Source organism: Protopterus annectens, chromosome 3.part0 (assembly GCF_019279795.1).
Source record: "Protopterus annectens isolate FY-2018-M chromosome 3.part0, PAN1.0, whole genome shotgun sequence".
NCBI classification, from domain to species: Eukaryota; Metazoa; Chordata; order Ceratodontiformes; family Protopteridae; genus Protopterus; species Protopterus annectens.
The window spans coordinates 1909289632-1909308323 of record NC_056731.1 but is presented as its reverse complement, the minus strand read 5'-3'; the positions used below and the strand labels follow the sequence as shown (position 1 = coordinate 1909308323).

The 18692-nt window shown below is 38.8% G+C and overlaps 1 protein-coding gene across 1 annotated transcript in view; it reads right to left on the bottom strand.

Annotated features, from left to right (window-relative positions):
- The window catches only part of WWP1 (WW domain containing E3 ubiquitin protein ligase 1), a 2386594-nt gene that overhangs the window by 968064 nt on the left and 1399838 nt on the right, over positions 1–18692 (bottom strand). Inside the window, exon 17 of the mRNA XM_044065992.1 lies at positions 15845–15916. Within this exon, the coding sequence (XP_043921927.1) occupies positions 15845–15916 (72 nt within the window). The remainder of the gene's footprint in view (positions 1–15844; positions 15917–18692) is intronic.

The following is an 18692-nucleotide window of genomic DNA, read 5'->3' as shown; positions in this document are numbered from 1 at the left end:
GATGATGTTTGGACTACAAGTTAGACATTACCTTTCCTACCATGGACTGCTAACAGAACGCAAACAGAAAGGGTCAGGGAATTGTCAAATGAAAAAACAGCTACAGTAGTATTTTAGTGGAGTATGACAACTATCAAAATGAATCAGAAGTTAAAAAAGACCGAGAAGAAAGAATGGAAAGGCAATATATAAAGGAATTATGGAAGGAAACCTGTACGGCTCCCAAGGATGCGGCAAATTCCAGAAGGCTTAGGCGTTTTGCTTGGAAGTCTTCTATAGGTATTTTTATACCCCAAGCAGACTTTGGAAAAAAAAATTCCTCAGGAAGATAGCAAAGGCTGGAGTTGTGAAGGGAGAGAGAGTTTAAATTGGGAACATGTTTTTGTAGATGCAACAAGCTGGTAGACTGTAAAAAAGTTAGAATACTTTGCCAAAAATATTTGTGGTCTAGGATCTAAACTGCCCAGACATACAAGACCTTACAAAGTTATAAGCTAATGACTGCAAAAAAAAAAAAAAAAACGGCAATTAAAATCAAAACAAGTGTAACTGACTTGCTGAACATTGTGAAAGGGATACAAGAACTGAAAAAGATTTAGAAAATGGAAGGACCAAATTACATAGAAATAAGTGGAATTTGTGGGAAGAATACATGCAGAATAGTGTTAAAGAGGAGTGAAATTCAAGGGAAGGCATGAAATGAGCAATTTACATAACTGGGAGAACAAAAATTGTTAAACTGCATAAATGCATGAAAATAAAGGAAATATTATTTTATTACTATATATATATATATATATATATATATATATATATACATACATACATACATACACACACATATATATATATATATATATATATATATATATATATATATATATGTATATATACATACATACACACATACCCATGTTATTTTTGTTTTTAAAAGCCACATTTTATGACATGAAAAAAGCTTTATAGAGACTGCAGTCTAAATAAGGTAGAACCACTTTAAATAGGAATTAAGCTCTGGCAAATGTGTGCAATAAGCAGTTGCGATTTCCAAGTTGCATTTTACTGATAAATACAAATTCTTCATTTTACATGCTGCAATATTTACTGGAAGCAGCATTAACATTTTACTTAGCTTTTATATTCTTTCTGAGAAATAAAAGTAAATTGAAATTACTACAGCTTTTCCACATCTTTAATAAGAGACAAAGTACAGTTTTGTACCCACCATAAATGTAGATGTTCGAGTGTATACACTGCTGCAGTCATTACACTTGGGTTATCCTGCCATCAGGGGGTCCCTCAGTTGGCCAGAGTTCCAAAGTCTTGGTCCGGCGTCGGTTGCTGTCGCTTCTTCCTTGACGTCAGTGCGCCAGGGGTATATAAGATGCAGCAGATGCCATTTTCTTCAGTTTTTCTTGCCCCAGATGTCAGGTGCCCCCAAAAAGGTAGGCAATGTAAATTGCTAATAAAACTTACATAAGAAAAGCAATCAAAAACTTTCAGTTACCAGCAAATACTCCCCATAGGTAGCAAAGGGTAGAAGGCCTAGGTAAGTACCAGCAAGTAAGAGGGGAAGGAGGGAGGGTAACCTAGACTGCAACAGTGTAGACACTCGAACATCTACATTTATGGTAGGTACAAAACTGTACTATGTTCATCGTGTTACACTGCTGCAGTCATTACACTTGGGTAGAATCCCAAAGCTGAGGTAGGGTGGCTGGTTCTATAAGGCATTAGGGGTGGCTATAAGGCCCTGCAGCACTGCAGTGGCAAAGCCAGCTTTGGATTTAGAGTAAAGAGGCAGATCGTAATGCTTGGTGAAGATATGTACAGAACTCCAAGTTGCTGCTTCCAAAATGTCCTTGGTAGGTACTCCTCTGAGGTAGGCAGTTGAAGTGGCTGTTGCCCTGGTGGAATGAGACCTAATGCTGTTAGGTACAGTTTTCCCATGGTGTGTACAGGAGAAACGTATACAGTGCCCTATCCATTTTGAAATGGTCTGTTTTGAAATGGCTTTTCCCTGTGCTCCTGCAGCATATGCTACAAACAATTGCTCAGTTTTCCTGAAAGCTTTCGTTTTGTCCAAGTAGAAGCGTAACTGTCTGTGTATGTCCAAGGAATGCAGAAGTCTCTCCCCTTTATTCTGTGGTTTTGGATAAAAAGTTGGCAAGTGAATAGTTTAGTTTAGAGCCACACTTGATACCACCTTTGGCATAAAAGTAGGGTTTGTTCTTGACACCCTGTCTTGGCGGAAAATGATGAAAGGTTCCACTGCCATTACTGCCTGTAATTCTGAAACTCTTTGTGCTGAGGTTATTGCCAGGAGCAGAGCAGTTTTCCAAGAGACATATTTTAAGTCTGCTGAGTTAGCTGGCTCAAAAGGAGGTAAAGTTAATTTTTCCGAGACGAAGTTGAGGTCCCAAGTTGGAGTTGGTGCTCTACGGGGCGGTCTTATGTTTTTAGCCCCTTTGAGGTACTGTTTTAGCAAAGGATTAGAAAAAATTGGTGGGTCCGTGTTGTAATGAGCAGAGATGGCAGCGGCGTGGATCTTAATGGATGAAAAGGAGAGGCCTTTGTCCTGCATCTCAGTTAAGTATTGTAGTATCTGAGGAATATTTGGGACAAGAGGGCCAAGGCAAAAAATTCAGTCTGTGTTGAGGTAATAAAAGAAAATCTCTGAGCCTTTTCTTGGATTCTGAATAATCCTGGCCCTCCCAATGGAAATGCTCCCTCATGGTATGTAAGGTTTCTCCAAAGGAGTAGTCCTCTGGTAGAGAGTCTGAAGGAAATGATTCCTCAGCATCAGAATCCTCATAAGGGGGTAAAGAGTATACTTGGTCAGAGGATGAATCTGAAGAGATGGACACCTGGTCGGATGAGTCATAGTCTGCATCCTGTCTAGGCCTTTTATCAGGAGGAGGGTGGGACCCCCTGATCAGAGTAATTATGTCTTCGGCCATTTTGATCATCTGTTTCGTAGGCATGGAGGCCTGTCCTGGTGAATGTTGAAGTTGTTTCTTTGTTTTTAAAGGGGTTTTAGACCTAGCAGAAGATTTAATGGTTAACTGAGTAGGTCTGAAAACACCCTCTGAAGCTGCGGGTTGTTCAGCTACTCCGGATCCCTCTGAAGGGTTAGCCTCGGTAGGCCGTAAACCTGATGTATCCGAAGGCTCAACCATCTCCACATGGGAGTCAGAGGCGGCCTGTGGTTTCAAGGAAGCGGTCGTCAGGGGCTGCGAAGGCGCCTCGCTGAAAACTAGAGAACCGGCGACTGGCCTAGAAGAGGCTTCGTTAGTTTTGGGCCTTGGATGCCTGTCCTTGTCTTTGCGCTGTTTGTGTATTCCGGTCGACGGTAGTTCCGACGGCATGGTGTAATTGAATTTTCTGCCAAAATAATATCAGGCAAAATCAAACCGACGTTTAATAGTGCGCTTGTTAAACCTAGCACAAAACAGACAACCTGTGACGTTGTGGTCTGGACCTAGGCATGGGATACAATAAGAATGGAAATCCTTATGAGGTATTTGCTTCCCACAAGAAATACAATTCTTAACTTTTACTGACATCAGTCTGAGGCAAGAAAAAGTAACCCCAACAGGATACTTAGCTTTGTAGAAAACTTCGGTTCTGGATTCGGAATGAAAATCTCAGGAGTCGGCCGACTGGCACTTGCGAACTGCTTTTGCTTCGGGCACCACGCGGCAAGAAAGACTGAAGAAATTGGCGTTGGCTGCATCTTATATACCCCTGGCGCACTGACGTCAGGGAAGAAGCGACAGCAACCAACGCCGGACCAAGACTTTGGAACTCTGGCCGACTTGGGGACCGCCTGATGGCAGGATAACCCAAGTGTAATGACTGCAGCAGTGTAACACGATGAATATCAGCACTTTTTATAGAGCCTGCAATATCATTCAACAAGGGAACTCTTCCAATACAAACTTCTGGATTGAGATCTATATCACATAAGTGACAGAAAAGGACTTGCAAACGCTGAGGCTGGACAGCCTCCTACAGCACTGCCAAGGTATGGCATCACCCAACCTTCCTCTCCTGCAAGGCTTCAATATGCTACAAAGCATCCAGCAGCAGCATCATTCAAACACTCTGCAAAAAGCCCATCTGAATATGTACACACTGTATTTGTTGTTTTAACCTGCTAATATCCAGAATGAGATGGAAATGGTTGCCCCATTCAAGACAATTAACAGAAATAAAACCCCTAACCATCCTCCAAAGTTGGGACAACCTCTACATCCTCACAGAGGGTTTGGGTATGAGCCTGTACTACTTGGCTCAACTGAAATGAGCTAATCCACATGTACAGACAGCTCTTTCTATGGAATGTTTGGTGAGATTAACAACATGCTCAGAAAGGCCACAAATAAAATGACTGCTTCATTTTGATGGCTGCCCATGTTGAGATAAACTTTGAAGAGATAACTCTCATGGGCTATCCCATGCTATAGTCATAACTGACTGAGGGAGTGTTATGCAACATAGTTAACACCACAGAAGGCAAACTGTATGAGTCTACGGCAACTCCTCTGATGACGAAGATGCTTTCTCCTCTTTTGAAGTTGTCAAACTTAGAATAGTATAGAATGGAAGTAGAAGTTGTTGGATTTTAAAGACCATCCACAGAGGTGACCATCTTGATTCTTCCTCAAAAGGTACTCACACACATATCCTGAGCAAGCACGGTGAAGGTAAGTACATCTCAACAAAGTGGCATCAAAAATCATATTTCAGAACTCACCATGGAGAACCAAAAATAACGCTGCTTAATTTCCTGACAACATATATATTTCACTTAAATAAACTTCTGTCAAACTGAATTTATTAAGTAAACTATTTCTAAATAATTTAAAAATTTGCATTTCTGATTTCTTTTATCAGTCCTACCAATTCTTCCTCTAACGTCTGCCCTCCTAAATCGTATATATAACACAAGTATCTCAGCCCTGTAAGGTATATATCATCTCTTTTAACTATTCTTCCAAAACCTTTGCTTTTTTTTTAACATCCAAACCTACCTTTCTTTGACTGCACCCTCATTTCTTTTACTAGTGCCATCATCCATCCTATATTTGTAATTGGCCCACTACCATCTGCATATGTGATCAAAAAGTACTTTAACATTCTCCCTATACATAAGCTAACCATTCGTTAATTTATCCATTGCAGATCCCACTATGACATCTGTAACAACTGAATATAAAATATCACTCATACGGCACCTCGGCCACACCCCCTTTTCCCAATTTTAACACTGGTCAATCAACCACTTAATAACATGCTTTCATTACACCTGCCAAATCATGACTTCAAAAACTCAGTTCCCCTCAGAATATTCCATAATTATGATTATGAATGCCTTAGCCACATCACAAGTCACCGTTTTCACTACTTCTGACTGGGTTCCTATTTCCTCGAAGAGGCGTTCTATCGAACGCCTCTTCATCAAACTTGAAACTGTGAAATTTGAAAACATCGAACGTCCACATAAGTGATTTCTTTCCTTGGGAAAGAAATTGCTTGGCCATCCTCATCAGTTTGCCATTTTCCCCACTGTAGTGTGATCTCAGAGTTGGTATATTTAGTTGGGGGGGGGGCAAAGCCCCCAACTTTGTAGTGTTTGTGGTCATTTGCTGGTGTTTGTAGGGCAAGCGATTTCTTTCCAAGGGAAAGAAATCGTTTATGTGGAGGTTTGATGTTTTGAAAGTTCGAGGTTTTAGGGTCAATGAAGAGGCGTTCAATGGAACGCCTCTGAGGAAATATAGACCCTTCTGATTCATACAGTATACTATGAACCATCTCCTTTATTACTATTAGCATTTTCCTTTGCTTTCCCACATACCAAATATATTCTCAAACTGTAAAGATACCAATACTTTTTTAAACCTCTGTTGTATTTTCCTTATATCTACATAGTAAATGCTATTCAAAGTAACATCTCCAGTTTACTAATTCTGATTTATCACCTCCTTTTCATAATAATCTGATTAGTCCTTCAGATATTTCTTTGTTCCTTATTCTATATTTTTTCTGATCATTTAATATTTCATTAAAAAGCCTTTTTTGTTATATCATCGTATAAACTTTAGAATTATAAACAGTCTACATCAGATGCTTAATTTTCCTCTACTTTTATTAAAATTAATTCCTCTGTAAACTATGAATTGTTGTCATATATATTCACCCTCAGTTGTGCCCCCTTCTTCACACAATCTTCTAATACATTTTAACTTGTTTAAGTCACCTTTTTTTAGCCGGTCACAGTGCTGCAGTTGACTGGAGCTCTGACTGTGACCTGGGTGATGGAGTTCAGTCAGAAACTCTGGCAACTAGAAAAGCAAGGCAGGAAGTAGGAAGGGTTATGTGCACTCAGATACACAGTGGGGAGGGTTTGATTTCCCTGGAGACAACCAGGGAAAACCACCTCCTTGTGGTTTGGGGGTTGGTGCACGGCTGCTTGATGGGAATGTCCCTTGCACGCTTGAGGGGTCTGCCTTTGATATTAGCCCCTTGTACACAACTATTCCTTACACTCAGCCAATTGTGGGAGGACATTATGGCTAAAATGAAAAAAAAAATTGCAAACCACCCGATAGCTGCCTAAATGATGGCCCTTTCCCAAATAACCACCTGTTGAACAGCAAATTGGCTCAAACAGGCAGTGACCAGCTGTTCTACTTCCTCCAAAAGCCCTGCTAACAGCGATGTATGCCAGGGTCTACTCGTTGGGTCACTCCTTGGCATTCAAGGAGGTCAAAGCTACTGTTTTAGCATTTATTGGAGTCTTCTGGGGAATTTAGATTGCACCAAGATCATATAAGATGGCCTTTCCCATAACAAATAGCTGGTATCAAAACCACGGAGTAAAACTAAATGCCAAGAAATGCATAACAGTATCCTTTATCAAAAAAAAAAAAAATTCCCTTATAACTACCACAATGACAACACAAGTCCCTTGTGACCACCATACTGACAACACACTCCAGAAAACTAATCAGCTACTTAGGGACCTGGGAACCTATTTAGACAAACTGTCCTACAATCACCACTTCTCCATTTTTTAAGAAAGTCCTTTTTCATTGTACAGCATATTACTAAGGGTATGGCATCCTGGTCAAGGATGTGATCATTCCACTGTATTCTACATTTATCAAGTCAATCACTGAATATAACGCCTTCTTCAGTATGCACCTGTCCAAACATCTGACAAAAGTTGAAAACCCACAATGCTTTCTAAGAAAATCAGGGGCAAAAATCACGAAAACTATGAGGACCACCACAAAGCATTTTCTTCTTCCTCAATGTAATACAGACTAGTGAAGGGCAGTCTCTGCATCACACACTATCTTATCTTGCCAAATCTACTGCACATTTTCAACTCCAATGGAGGCATAAACATCCGGCCATGAGATGTCAATCTCTTTTGCAACATAAATATAACATACTGGTGGAATAGGTAAGCATCACAGAGAATACCACTTTTTGGAATCATCACCATCTCTACATAAAGCAAAGTACTTCTTTTAAACTACTCAAACATACTCTGGATGACTGGAAGGGTAATCACTCTTGGTTTAACACCCTTGCCCCTCATGGACAGGGAACATGTAAATGTTCCGCTTATATTTTAAGTATGAATAACCTAGAGATAAGGGTTAAAACATCATGGGAATGTCTGACTATGCTTCTAAAGATGATTGTGGATCAATTGCCAAGCAAGTACCCATTAACCTGTGGCACTCACTAGAGTGATGGGGAACTAATGGGCTGATTGACAAGGAGGAGCAGCAGGAAAAGTGAGCAAAAAAATAATCTTTTGTCTTTTACTCTTTCACTAATGCATCTTCATTTATCTCTTTTACTAAAAGTTGTGAAGCTTCTTTTTTTCTTGTAGAAAATATTGCTAACTACTAATCATTCCTGTTAATATATTTCTTTTTTCTTTTCTTTAAAAATATTCTATACTTCCACTGTCCCTCATGCCACTAAATTGTCACTAAACTTTCATTATTTTTTCCATTATTTCTTAACACATTTTTTCTTCATCTAAATATACTTTATTATAATTCTTTTTAAATGTATTTCACTGTTCAGTTTATGTAGCATAATTTGTTTATTTACTTCATTTACACTTTGTTGACTGGGTTAGTTCCACTATGCCAAAGGCCTCTTTTTAGGGGAGACACAAAGTGGCATTTACACTGACTAGAGAAAATATGGCAGGGGATCTTTTACCTCTGCCTGATGCAGCTGGGGCCTTGATTTAACATCTCAGCTGAAGAATGGCACACTCAGGAGTGCAGCATCCCTCTTATGCTGCACTGCAGTGTCACTAATTGAAAATTAATCCAATCACCAGGTGTAGGAATAGAACCCACAATCTTCTGCACCAAAGACAAGTGTGTTACCTGTTGAGAAAAAGAGTCATTGTCTTACAATCTCTCCACTACTGGTCTAATTCCCCCTTTGACATCTCTTCCTCCACACTAGTACCTGCTTATCTTTTTACTTCCTTCCTTTCTAACAGTATATATTCATTGTCTTCCATTACTGAGCAGATCACCAAATGAACTGTTATCCCGACTTCTAAACTCTTAGTGTCTTCAGCGTATAAAGACAACCCCTGCCTGAAATTTGTACTCAAACATATACCTTCTCTTTTCCTATACACAAATTTCTATATCTCTTTATCTAACTTTTAATGTGTCCAGAAATATTCTTCTCTTTTTTCACACTACAAAGTTAAACAACCTCAATAAATTACAATACCAATATTTATTAAATTACAATACCTATATATATTTTTAAACTTAAAAAAGTGTCGCTTTTTATATCTATGCATATGTAGATAATACAGATACTAAACTTCTTATAGACTGCCCTTGTTTCTACCATCTGAAACAGAAACTCTCCCTGCTTTTACAATTATGTTCTAAAACTTTAACTTCTGATTTCTAAAGCAAAACTGCTATCTATGAACATTGTTCCAATTCAAGTTCCATGACACATTTTTTCCTCAAAGAAATTCAAACTATCTGCTACTGACTGAACTTAAATTTGCAATATCTAGTAAACACATGCTCTTGTTTGTTCACATCATTTGTCTTACATCAATACTATCACTATTCAATTAAATAATTTTAAATGAACCTTTTCTCTTTTTTTGATCCAATGGAAATGTTTGCATTTTTCTCTTTCGGTCCTTTATCCTTATCCCAAAAGGACTTATCCTCCCTCATCTTTCTCCAGTCTTCACTATCTCTTACTCCTAATATTGAATAATTATTTTGTATAGAAATTACCTCTCCTCCATCACCTCCACTTTTATTTTATTTGGTACACCAGATCAGTCTAAAGGTTCCCCCCTCCCACATCCAGCTAACCCATTCATCCCACCTTTGGGGAAAGAGCCCCTTAGCCCATTCATTCTCTTCTGAAGACCAGAATCATGTGTTAGGCAGTGGACCAGTTTACAGAGCCTGTGGATTTGCCCTATTCCCACCAAGCCGGCAGCTTGCAAGCTTTCTCTGGAGGTAAATGAGAGATTCTGCACATACTCAGCCTCCAAACCAAGCAGCACACAACCTAGCCTGTAGTTACACTAGGCTCTTTATGCTGCAGCAATATGCATGCATTCCTGCAGAAATTGCCAGTGCAACAAGCCAAGTTGCTGCCTCCATCCCCACAGGAAGGGCAAGTCACATCCTCCCCTGTCCAGTTCAGTAAACACAAGTCATCTGATGTGCAGTCAGGGCTACATCCCTCAGCACTACAGGGCCAAGTATCATCATTCCATTCTTCCTGTTTTTCCACTTGCATACTCTTCTCTTCTTCAGCAATATTCCTACTCTTTCGCTTGATGTGATTGAATGTTATTTTGATCTTCATGCGCATTACAATTCACACTATTTTCATTCTCAGAATCACTAAACTGTTAACATTAACAGTTGGACCTTTATTTTGATCAGTAACTAAATTACAGTCCATTCAAAAATGTCCTTTTTTATGACATTTGTAGCATTTATCTTTTTACAAGTTAGAGGCACAATACCCCTTTGCTCCACACTGAAGGTAAATTTTTCTTTCATATTCAGTTTACAAAATCCACAAAAATGTCACTGGTTGTTCGCCATAGTGTAAGATTCTTTATTACAAAAAATAATCACCCCATGTGGGAGATGCTATAATTTGCCCTCCTTAGCATTCAATACCACATTATATTCCCACTCTCCAGTCCGCATATTTCTGTTGTCTAACTTTTGTAACTTTACAATTCTACATAGTCTGTAAATATTTCCTTAAATCTTTTTCTTCCGTCTCATCTGTTTGAAATTGCACAAAAAATGGTCTTTCTTGCAATCTCCTTTTGTGAAACAAATGCAAAGTCACATGACGGCTGTAACCGTTCCTTTCTCCCCACATTCTAAAACAAAAAAATATTTCCATTGTAGCAAAAGATTCAAAAATTAATTCAGCGTCGCTTTTCAAAAGTAAACAAATGCCCTAACCTCATAAGCCTTAATATCTACTGGTGTAATACAGCTGTGCACATTTCATCTAAAAATCAGACTGTCTTGTTTAAAGTCTTACCACATCCTTAGGTTGCACTCTTACTGCAGCTTTGTTGTACCAGAACTACCACCATAATTATCGACTGAAGTATCCTCCATCAATGCAGCCACTACACCTCTGCAACACTTTCCTTCTCTACCACAACACTCTCAATGACATCAATATTTTGTACATCCACTTCATAGGTTCATAGGCTCTTGGCTACTGATCTGAGGATCTTAAGAAGCCTAGCCTTGTATTCTCATAGTAGTTTTTAGCTTTACATTTTGCATATGAATAACCCAGAGGTGGGCAGAACAAGGAAATATTGGGACATTCACTTGCTGACCCTATCCAAGAGGCTTATGGGTGTTAAACAGGATGAGTTTGCAGTCTGTCATCCATTCAACCAAATTACATTTAAATAGAGTAAGAGAAGTACTTTATGTGGAGAAGACAGTTCCACAAAAGAAGTTGCCTTTGTGATGTATGCCTCTCTCTTCAACGTGAAGTATTGATGTTGCAACAGAGATAGAGATCCCTTGAGCTGGTGTTCACACTACCATTGGACTTGCAAACCAGTAATAAGTCAGACAAGGTAGAAGACACCTGAGGCAGAGAGGTAATTTCTTCGTAGCCTGCATGATACCGAAAAGAGGGACAACACTTAGATACTGTCTGCATAGTTTTTCTAATTTACGTTTATTTTTGAAGTGAGAAGAGCTGTGGTCATTCCACTTGTGCAAAGTATTTGGCTGGGCACATACTGAAAAGTGCATTACATTCAATGATTGGCTAAATGAGAGCAGAGTGCAGTAGAATGATCATTTCCCTCAACCTGGATTCCATACCTTTAGCTATAAGCTGTGCAATGAAAAGGACTTCCTTACAATGGATATGTGATGATCAAAGAACAGCCTGCAGACTGCACAGGTTCCTAGATCCATGACTACATTGTCAATGGGATAGCTACAAAGGTGGTTCTTCTTGCCAGAGGATGCCATTATACATTTCTTGTCATCAAATTTTAGTTCATGGTTGTGGCACAAGTTATTTATTTGGGAAAGACCCTCTAGGGGGATTCACGGTGTCCCCTTGGGATTTTATGACTGCACCAAATTTGCAGTAGTCTGCAAACTTGATCTACCAAAAACCCCTAATATTAGCTTTAACCTCTAAGAAATAAATGCAAAACAGCAGCAGCCCAAGGACTGAACCCTTGGGTACACCGCTAGCAACTGGAAGTTTGGAGGATATAGAGCTGCCTACCATACATTTCATGGGTTCTAGTTGGGAGCCAATTTATTATCCAGCAAGTTACATATGGATTTACATTTAGCCGAGAGAGTTTATTGATGACACCAGAGTGTGGGATAATACTGAATGCTTTTCTGAGGCTCAGATATACAGCATGTACTGATTTGCCACCATCCCCTGCTTCAGTAACCTTCTTGAAGAAGTTGACCAGGTTAAAGTAAGCAGGATCAACCCTTGTCAAATCTTAACTGTCTTGGGCTGACAGTTTGTAGGTTACTTATGCCCTTATTTATTAATTCCATAATTATCCTTTTGATAGCCTTACGGATGAAGCTGGTCAGGCTTATGGGTCTATAATTACCCAGGCTTGTTGGCACTCTACCATTGCACAAGGAGATAACTGTTGATGTCCTCCATTCATCTGTTTCAAAGCTTGTCTGAAAGCTGATACTGAGCAATCTCTGTAGAAGGTCTGATAAGTCGTGTTTCAGGCTAACCAGTAGGCAAGTCCAGTATGTTATCCAACCTTATAATAGTAGGAGTGTTCTTGGCCTTGGATAGTACCTTGAGGACTTATTCTGTGGAGATTCTAAGGATGATGTAGATGCAGGTATGTGATCTGGGAATGTAAGGGGGGGGGGTTAACTAAATTTGTGTGCTAATATATTAGTCATGTCCCCTAGGTTCAAGTATGTGATATCCTTTACTATCAACTCTGCTCAATGCTGGGCATCATTTCTGAGATTTTTAACACAGTTAAAAGAAGGCTTTGCAGTTAACCTTCACCTGGGTGGCCATGTTTACCTCGTATTTGGTTTTGGTTGATTTGATCATGGTACAGAGATATGTGTTAAGTTTGGCAAGGGTGTTATTGGCATCTTGAGAATAAAATGTGTGCAATGAGCTTTTTTCTTTTATTATAGAGCTTGCTTATATTATGCTTCCACAACTGGTATTGGATTTACCTTATGTAGCTATTTAAATGTACACTGAATTTAGCAGTAAAGGATTCCAAATAAGCACTGAGGTGGTCAAGATGGAAGGGTTTTCTGAATTTAGAGAGATCATCACTCAGTTTTAGCAGATTAGCCTTGACAATCACTGAACAGTGACATATTGGCAGATGCTTCTGGCTTCAGTCTTAAGGTGAATGTGACTGACTTGTGATCCAATTGGACTGCAGAGGAAGTTATAATTGGTGGGAAACAAAGCTGGCTCATACTTGTTAGGACCAAAATAAGGATTTTATTGCCCTTGGTTAGGATGTGAACTAACTGGACCAGAGAGCTTGTGTTGAAGTAGTCTACAAATTTCTGGGCATACATGTTTGAGGACGTACAAGTCTCCCAGTTAATGGAGGGGTAGCTGAAGTCTTCCAGGAGAATGGTGTTTGGCTTAACGCACAGGAACTTCACACTAGTTAGGTGGGAGGTATGGGATGAGGAGGATATACAAAGAGAGATCTTATGGTTAGCTAGGATATGATAAAGAGTTTTGTTAACAGTAAGTTGGATGTGGAGGAGTTCCATGTCATTATCTTGTCTGATGGGTCTAGAAGTGATAACTGTTTTTTTAGAATATTGACATACTGCTGTCTTAAGTGCTTTCATCTAATGAGGGGGATCTGAATGCAAGGTGGGCATTGAAGCACTGCACATATAGAGTTCCCCCACTGTTCTGAATTCTGAACTAGGTCTCTGTGATGACGCATATATTAATGTTTTCCAAGGTAAGGGGTGTTTGTAGGGAGTGGAGTTTTTTTGGTGAGGCTCCTAGCATTGAGCAGCAATACAGTTATGCTATCCAGATTCTGTTTTATGTTATGTTATAAGCTTTGGAAGACTGACATTGCCTAAAACAAATGGACAAGTTTTTAGCCAATATACAAAAGTTTTGGGGAGGTAGGTGCAGGTCAATCCTGGGCAAAGCAGTTCTGACTGCAATCTCCAACCAGGCAGATATATTTTGCGCCCTGTTAGAACGACACCAGAAACAAACCCAACTGTTAAAATCAATAATCTTTTGTTCGCAATGTGGCATAATTCGTGGTGATGGTAGAATGCTGATCAAGGTTAGGTTCATACATACCTCAAACACATTCTGAGATCTTAAGTCATGTCTCTCTTCATATCCCAGAGAAATATCTCCAGTCATTTAGACACACGTGTATTGTGACTGTGTTAGATGTGTACATGTGGCGAATCCTGGCAATTGACACCAACTGACTGTGACCCTCTCCTTGCAACAGCTTGGTGAGTGGTGCACCAGTGTCTCATTATAGATTTACCTATGATAATGGATTGTGAGGAACCTTGGTATATTGGTTTTTGAACTGAGTCAGTGTGACTCAGATGTATGTTTCATGATAGGTGCGGTCTGTATTATAAGGTTGCTGAAGATACTGGATTCTTAATTTACATTTAAGAGACCTTGTGATTTAGGTAGGTTACTTTTAAGAACCTCAAAATATGTAGGTATCTGTGCTTGGTCTGAGCTGTGTGTGATTGTTTTAGTGTGTGTTGTGTGGTACTGACAACCTGCATATTAACTGTCATGGGTTTGTGTTGAGAGCTTTGCCTCAAATATTACATAACTACATCTCACACACAGTGAGATTTTGTGTTTAAGGTTTGTATATACATTTTCCAACTACTTCACCCCTGGGCAGGGCAGAATAATCAGATAAACCTCTTAAGTGAAGGTCAATGATTTTAATATTTTGCAATCGCAGTGTACCATTTCACAGTGTAGTTCTTCCTCTTGCTGCTTTGTCTGTTTATGCCATAGCACTCTTCCTCTCAGCAACTTCAGAGCAAACCCACATACAAAGAGAGTAAGGGAAGCTCCCTTAATCAGTATGAGCTTCACCTCCTGCCTCACCTGAAACTAAACTGTTCAGCAAACCATCCATGCATAAATAAATAAGACAACACAAAGAAAAAAACTAGGAACTTTTTGTTCATAAAAAATCACATCTATTCACTGACTTTGTGTGGGAAGATATTACAAAACCAAATCAGTAATCACTTAAAATGATCAAAACCTTTATCTTCACATTACAAAACATATTAGCAATTTACAGTACTTGATGGCTGAAAAAAGCCAAAATGGCCAACTAATTGTGAATGCAAAATACAGTCATCCAACTGTTTTTAAGCAAAGTTAAGCACAGTGTAGAGGCAATGCAGCTTTTACAGAGAAGGCATGGAGTGCCAAAGAAGAAGCAGGAGACAATGGGGATCTAAGGGAAGCCAAAGAATGAATATTATCAAGTGATTAGGAATCCAGTTATATTCAGAGTTTAACAATACAAAAAAAGCAGAGAGGGATGAATCTGGTATTGTGAAAGCTGTTCAAAATAATGAAATTGGAAAACTGGTTAGTCTTGACGCTTCTCATCGTTTGTAACTTGTAGGTTTCACAAATTCATTTCGTCAAGACAGTCCCAGTCAAATCTGTGCATCATAAGTGAGCTTAGTGCCTATGCAACTCAGGGGCTTAACATTTTATTCTTCAGAAAGACCGCCAGTTTATTAAATAACTACCTCACTCCACCTGTAAATTCCACATTTATGCAGATCATCATGGCTCCATCCACCATTTGGACAAGACAATAATCCTATGCGTGCTTCAGTCTCTCTCTGAACAGAAGACTCTGAATTACAGCAATGTGTTAAAAAGTACACTAAATGTTTATGCAGTAGAAAGATTAATATATTTTTTCTTTTCAACAGACAGAGTGCTTAATAATCTACAACTACTTCCATCCAGATATACATATTCTTCATATATGCAGTGATCAATGGATTGATCATCCATCATTTGGCAAAGACAAGAATCTCTGCATGCCTAAGGGCCTTGAACAGATAATCAGGGATGAAATTAACACAACCTACAGTAAAAAAAATAAATAAAAAATAAACAGTTCATCATATTGGAAATAACTGAAAACAGCTTAAAAATGCAGAGCACTTTTGAGTGCATAATCTGTGTATGATAGCAGTAGCAGCATACTTACTTGCTGGAATGAGTCTTCAAATAAATTCTGCCTAGAAACTGTGATCTTCACATGACTGGATAGTGCATTAGACTGAAAAATACAAGATCACAATATAACTTTGAAAAGTTTTTTTTTCACATTAAACTGCAATGACACTGCCATCACAGCTTTATTTTATAAATCCAGAATTTATGACCGTACATGAACTAGAAATACCATCATACTTCACAAACAGCAGCAGAAGAAATAAAGACACTGTAATGAAACACAAACATAAGAAAACAATGTACTGAAATACATTTCATCTCGGAGGTACATATGAATATGGATTATTTGAAATGGTTTATTCAAATCCATTGACTCTGGTAATATCACTAATATGGTTCAAATCTATTGACTCTGATAATATTACATCTGTCGCACTACAAGACCTATCAAAGGCATTTGACACAGTGTCTCACAATAAACTTCATCAGCTATCCATTATAGGCTGCACCCCACTTCAATGGTTTGCATGCTACCTGTCCAAGCGCAAAAATGGCAAAATAAATTACCCCAGTATCAAACCAACATAACTGGGGTACCACAAGGGTCCATAATTGGACCCTTACTCTTCAATGCTTTCACTAACAACCTTCATACATCAACACGCCTTAACTCCATTATCCAATACACAGATGACTATTCCATAATTTCCTCCTCCAGTAACATACTCCAGCAACTCACCCAAGGCACCTTCACCTCAATAGAGACATGGCTGAGAGAAGCCCAGCTACTTTTAAATCCTAAAAAAAAAAAAAAAAACACACCTCCTGCTTTTCTCGACAAAACCAGTCTCATCTGACTTTAAAATATTCTCACAGGACAACACAGAAATTGAAACAGTTCCCACAGCTAAGCTCCTAGGTGTAACCTTAGATTAACTCTCGAACACCACATCTGCAACAGCATAAAAAAAAAAAAAACACATCAAACTAGGAATACTCTACAGACAAAAAACTTCCTTGGATAGCCCCACCAGAAAACCCCTCGCCAACACCTATTTGCTTCCCTCATTCTTATATGTAGCACCCTTATATACCAATTTACAACCTTCTCTTAAAAAAAAGCTCCAATTTTGCTACCATAAAATTTCCAAATTCGCCACTCTCAGCACTGCCTAGCTCTGAAAGAACTAAATTGTCTCAAACTCACACAACACCTAAGCCTAGTACAGCTGTCTTCTGCACATAAAATATATACACCTGATACCTGCCCAGCCATCAAATCTGCTCTAAAATGCTACAAACCCCTCCTAACAGCATATATTCCAAACAAAAGAGCTGGACAGTGCCTATACTCTCATGCCACCACCAAGCTCTGGAACTCTGCCAACAGACATTACTACCATTGAGAGCTTTAACAACTTCAAACACATCCTAAAAAAACATTTCTATGTCATCAGATCTGCCCCTGCTCTTTCCCTAACAGGTGAACTCCATTCATTCTCTAGGGACTTTCCTTTCTATCCCTACAACAGGAATTTCATCTTCTAACCCACTAGCATATTGGACTAACAAACTTTCCATATTTCTACACCCTTAACTTTCCCATCATTCTAAGCATCTACTTGCATCTGTTGTGATCCACATTCTTTACCTTACTCCTACCTGATTTTACGTGTGTGTGTGTGTATGTGTATATATATATATATATATATATATATATATATATATATATATATACACATACACATACACACACAAAGTTTGCAGTCAACCATTTCACTTTACTTTAGTACATGTTTTATTATTTTACCTGCCTCTTTCTACTTATTTTGTATTTATTATTGCATCTACCTCTCTGTACTTATTTAGTATTCAGTTATTAATGTGTGCTTTAATACTTGTTTTTTTATCTTGTTCATGTAAATTGTCTTAACTTTCATGAATCATTTGAAGCTTTTCTCCCAGGGCCTCCACTGAACATGGGTTCCTGACCCAGTCAGACTTTCCCAGTAAACAAATGTTAAATAAATAAATGTAATGGTTACTCAAGTTATCACAGACAATAAGCACATTTTTCCTAATTCAATGCAAATCAGAAACTAGACATTAAGAATGTATTTAAAAGCATTAAATACGACATCCCATGCTTTCCTAATGCAGATCTTCTATGGAAAAAAAATCTAGTGTTCCACAATGTTTAACTACTCCAGTAAGGAAATCAATACAGTAGAGCTGTAAGAAGTACTCAACTGCAAAGATGATTTATGAAACAGAAATCAACCTTGCAGCAACTGTGACTTTCTCAGACTGTGAAGAACAGTGTTTCTGCAAGGTTTTATCCCACAAACACCACCACCACCATCACCTTGTGGCATCTAACTTTACAAGTCCCATTTTTTTGTTTAAGTGAGACACGTACTCCAAATAAAATTCCAAAATGTGGAAAGATACAAAATAAGAATCCTCATCAGAGAATGCTGCATCAGCCTGTGAGTTTCTACCAAGTTGAGCAAAGTATAAGAAAACCTGGATTATAAGTGTAAGAAATTGCCAAGCATGCTAAAGAAACCTTCACAAGAGCACAAAGGTCAGCAAAGCAACAAGAGGGAAGGCTTACAGACAACAGACATCCAAAACAGGATCTAAAAGCTCTTGCCACTCCTATAGTGCCTTTTTTAAAGCAAGGTTCAAAGGACAAAACCACCACCGTAACAGATACAAGCATGCAAAATCTGAAGGTAATGCTACTCAATGTTAGAAGTCTAAACCTTCAAAATGCACTCTCACGAGGCACTCCTAAAAATGGAGAACGATATCTGTGCAGTAACTGAGACCTGGTTCAAGGCTCCAGAGAGCACCCCTGCAATACCAGGCTACAA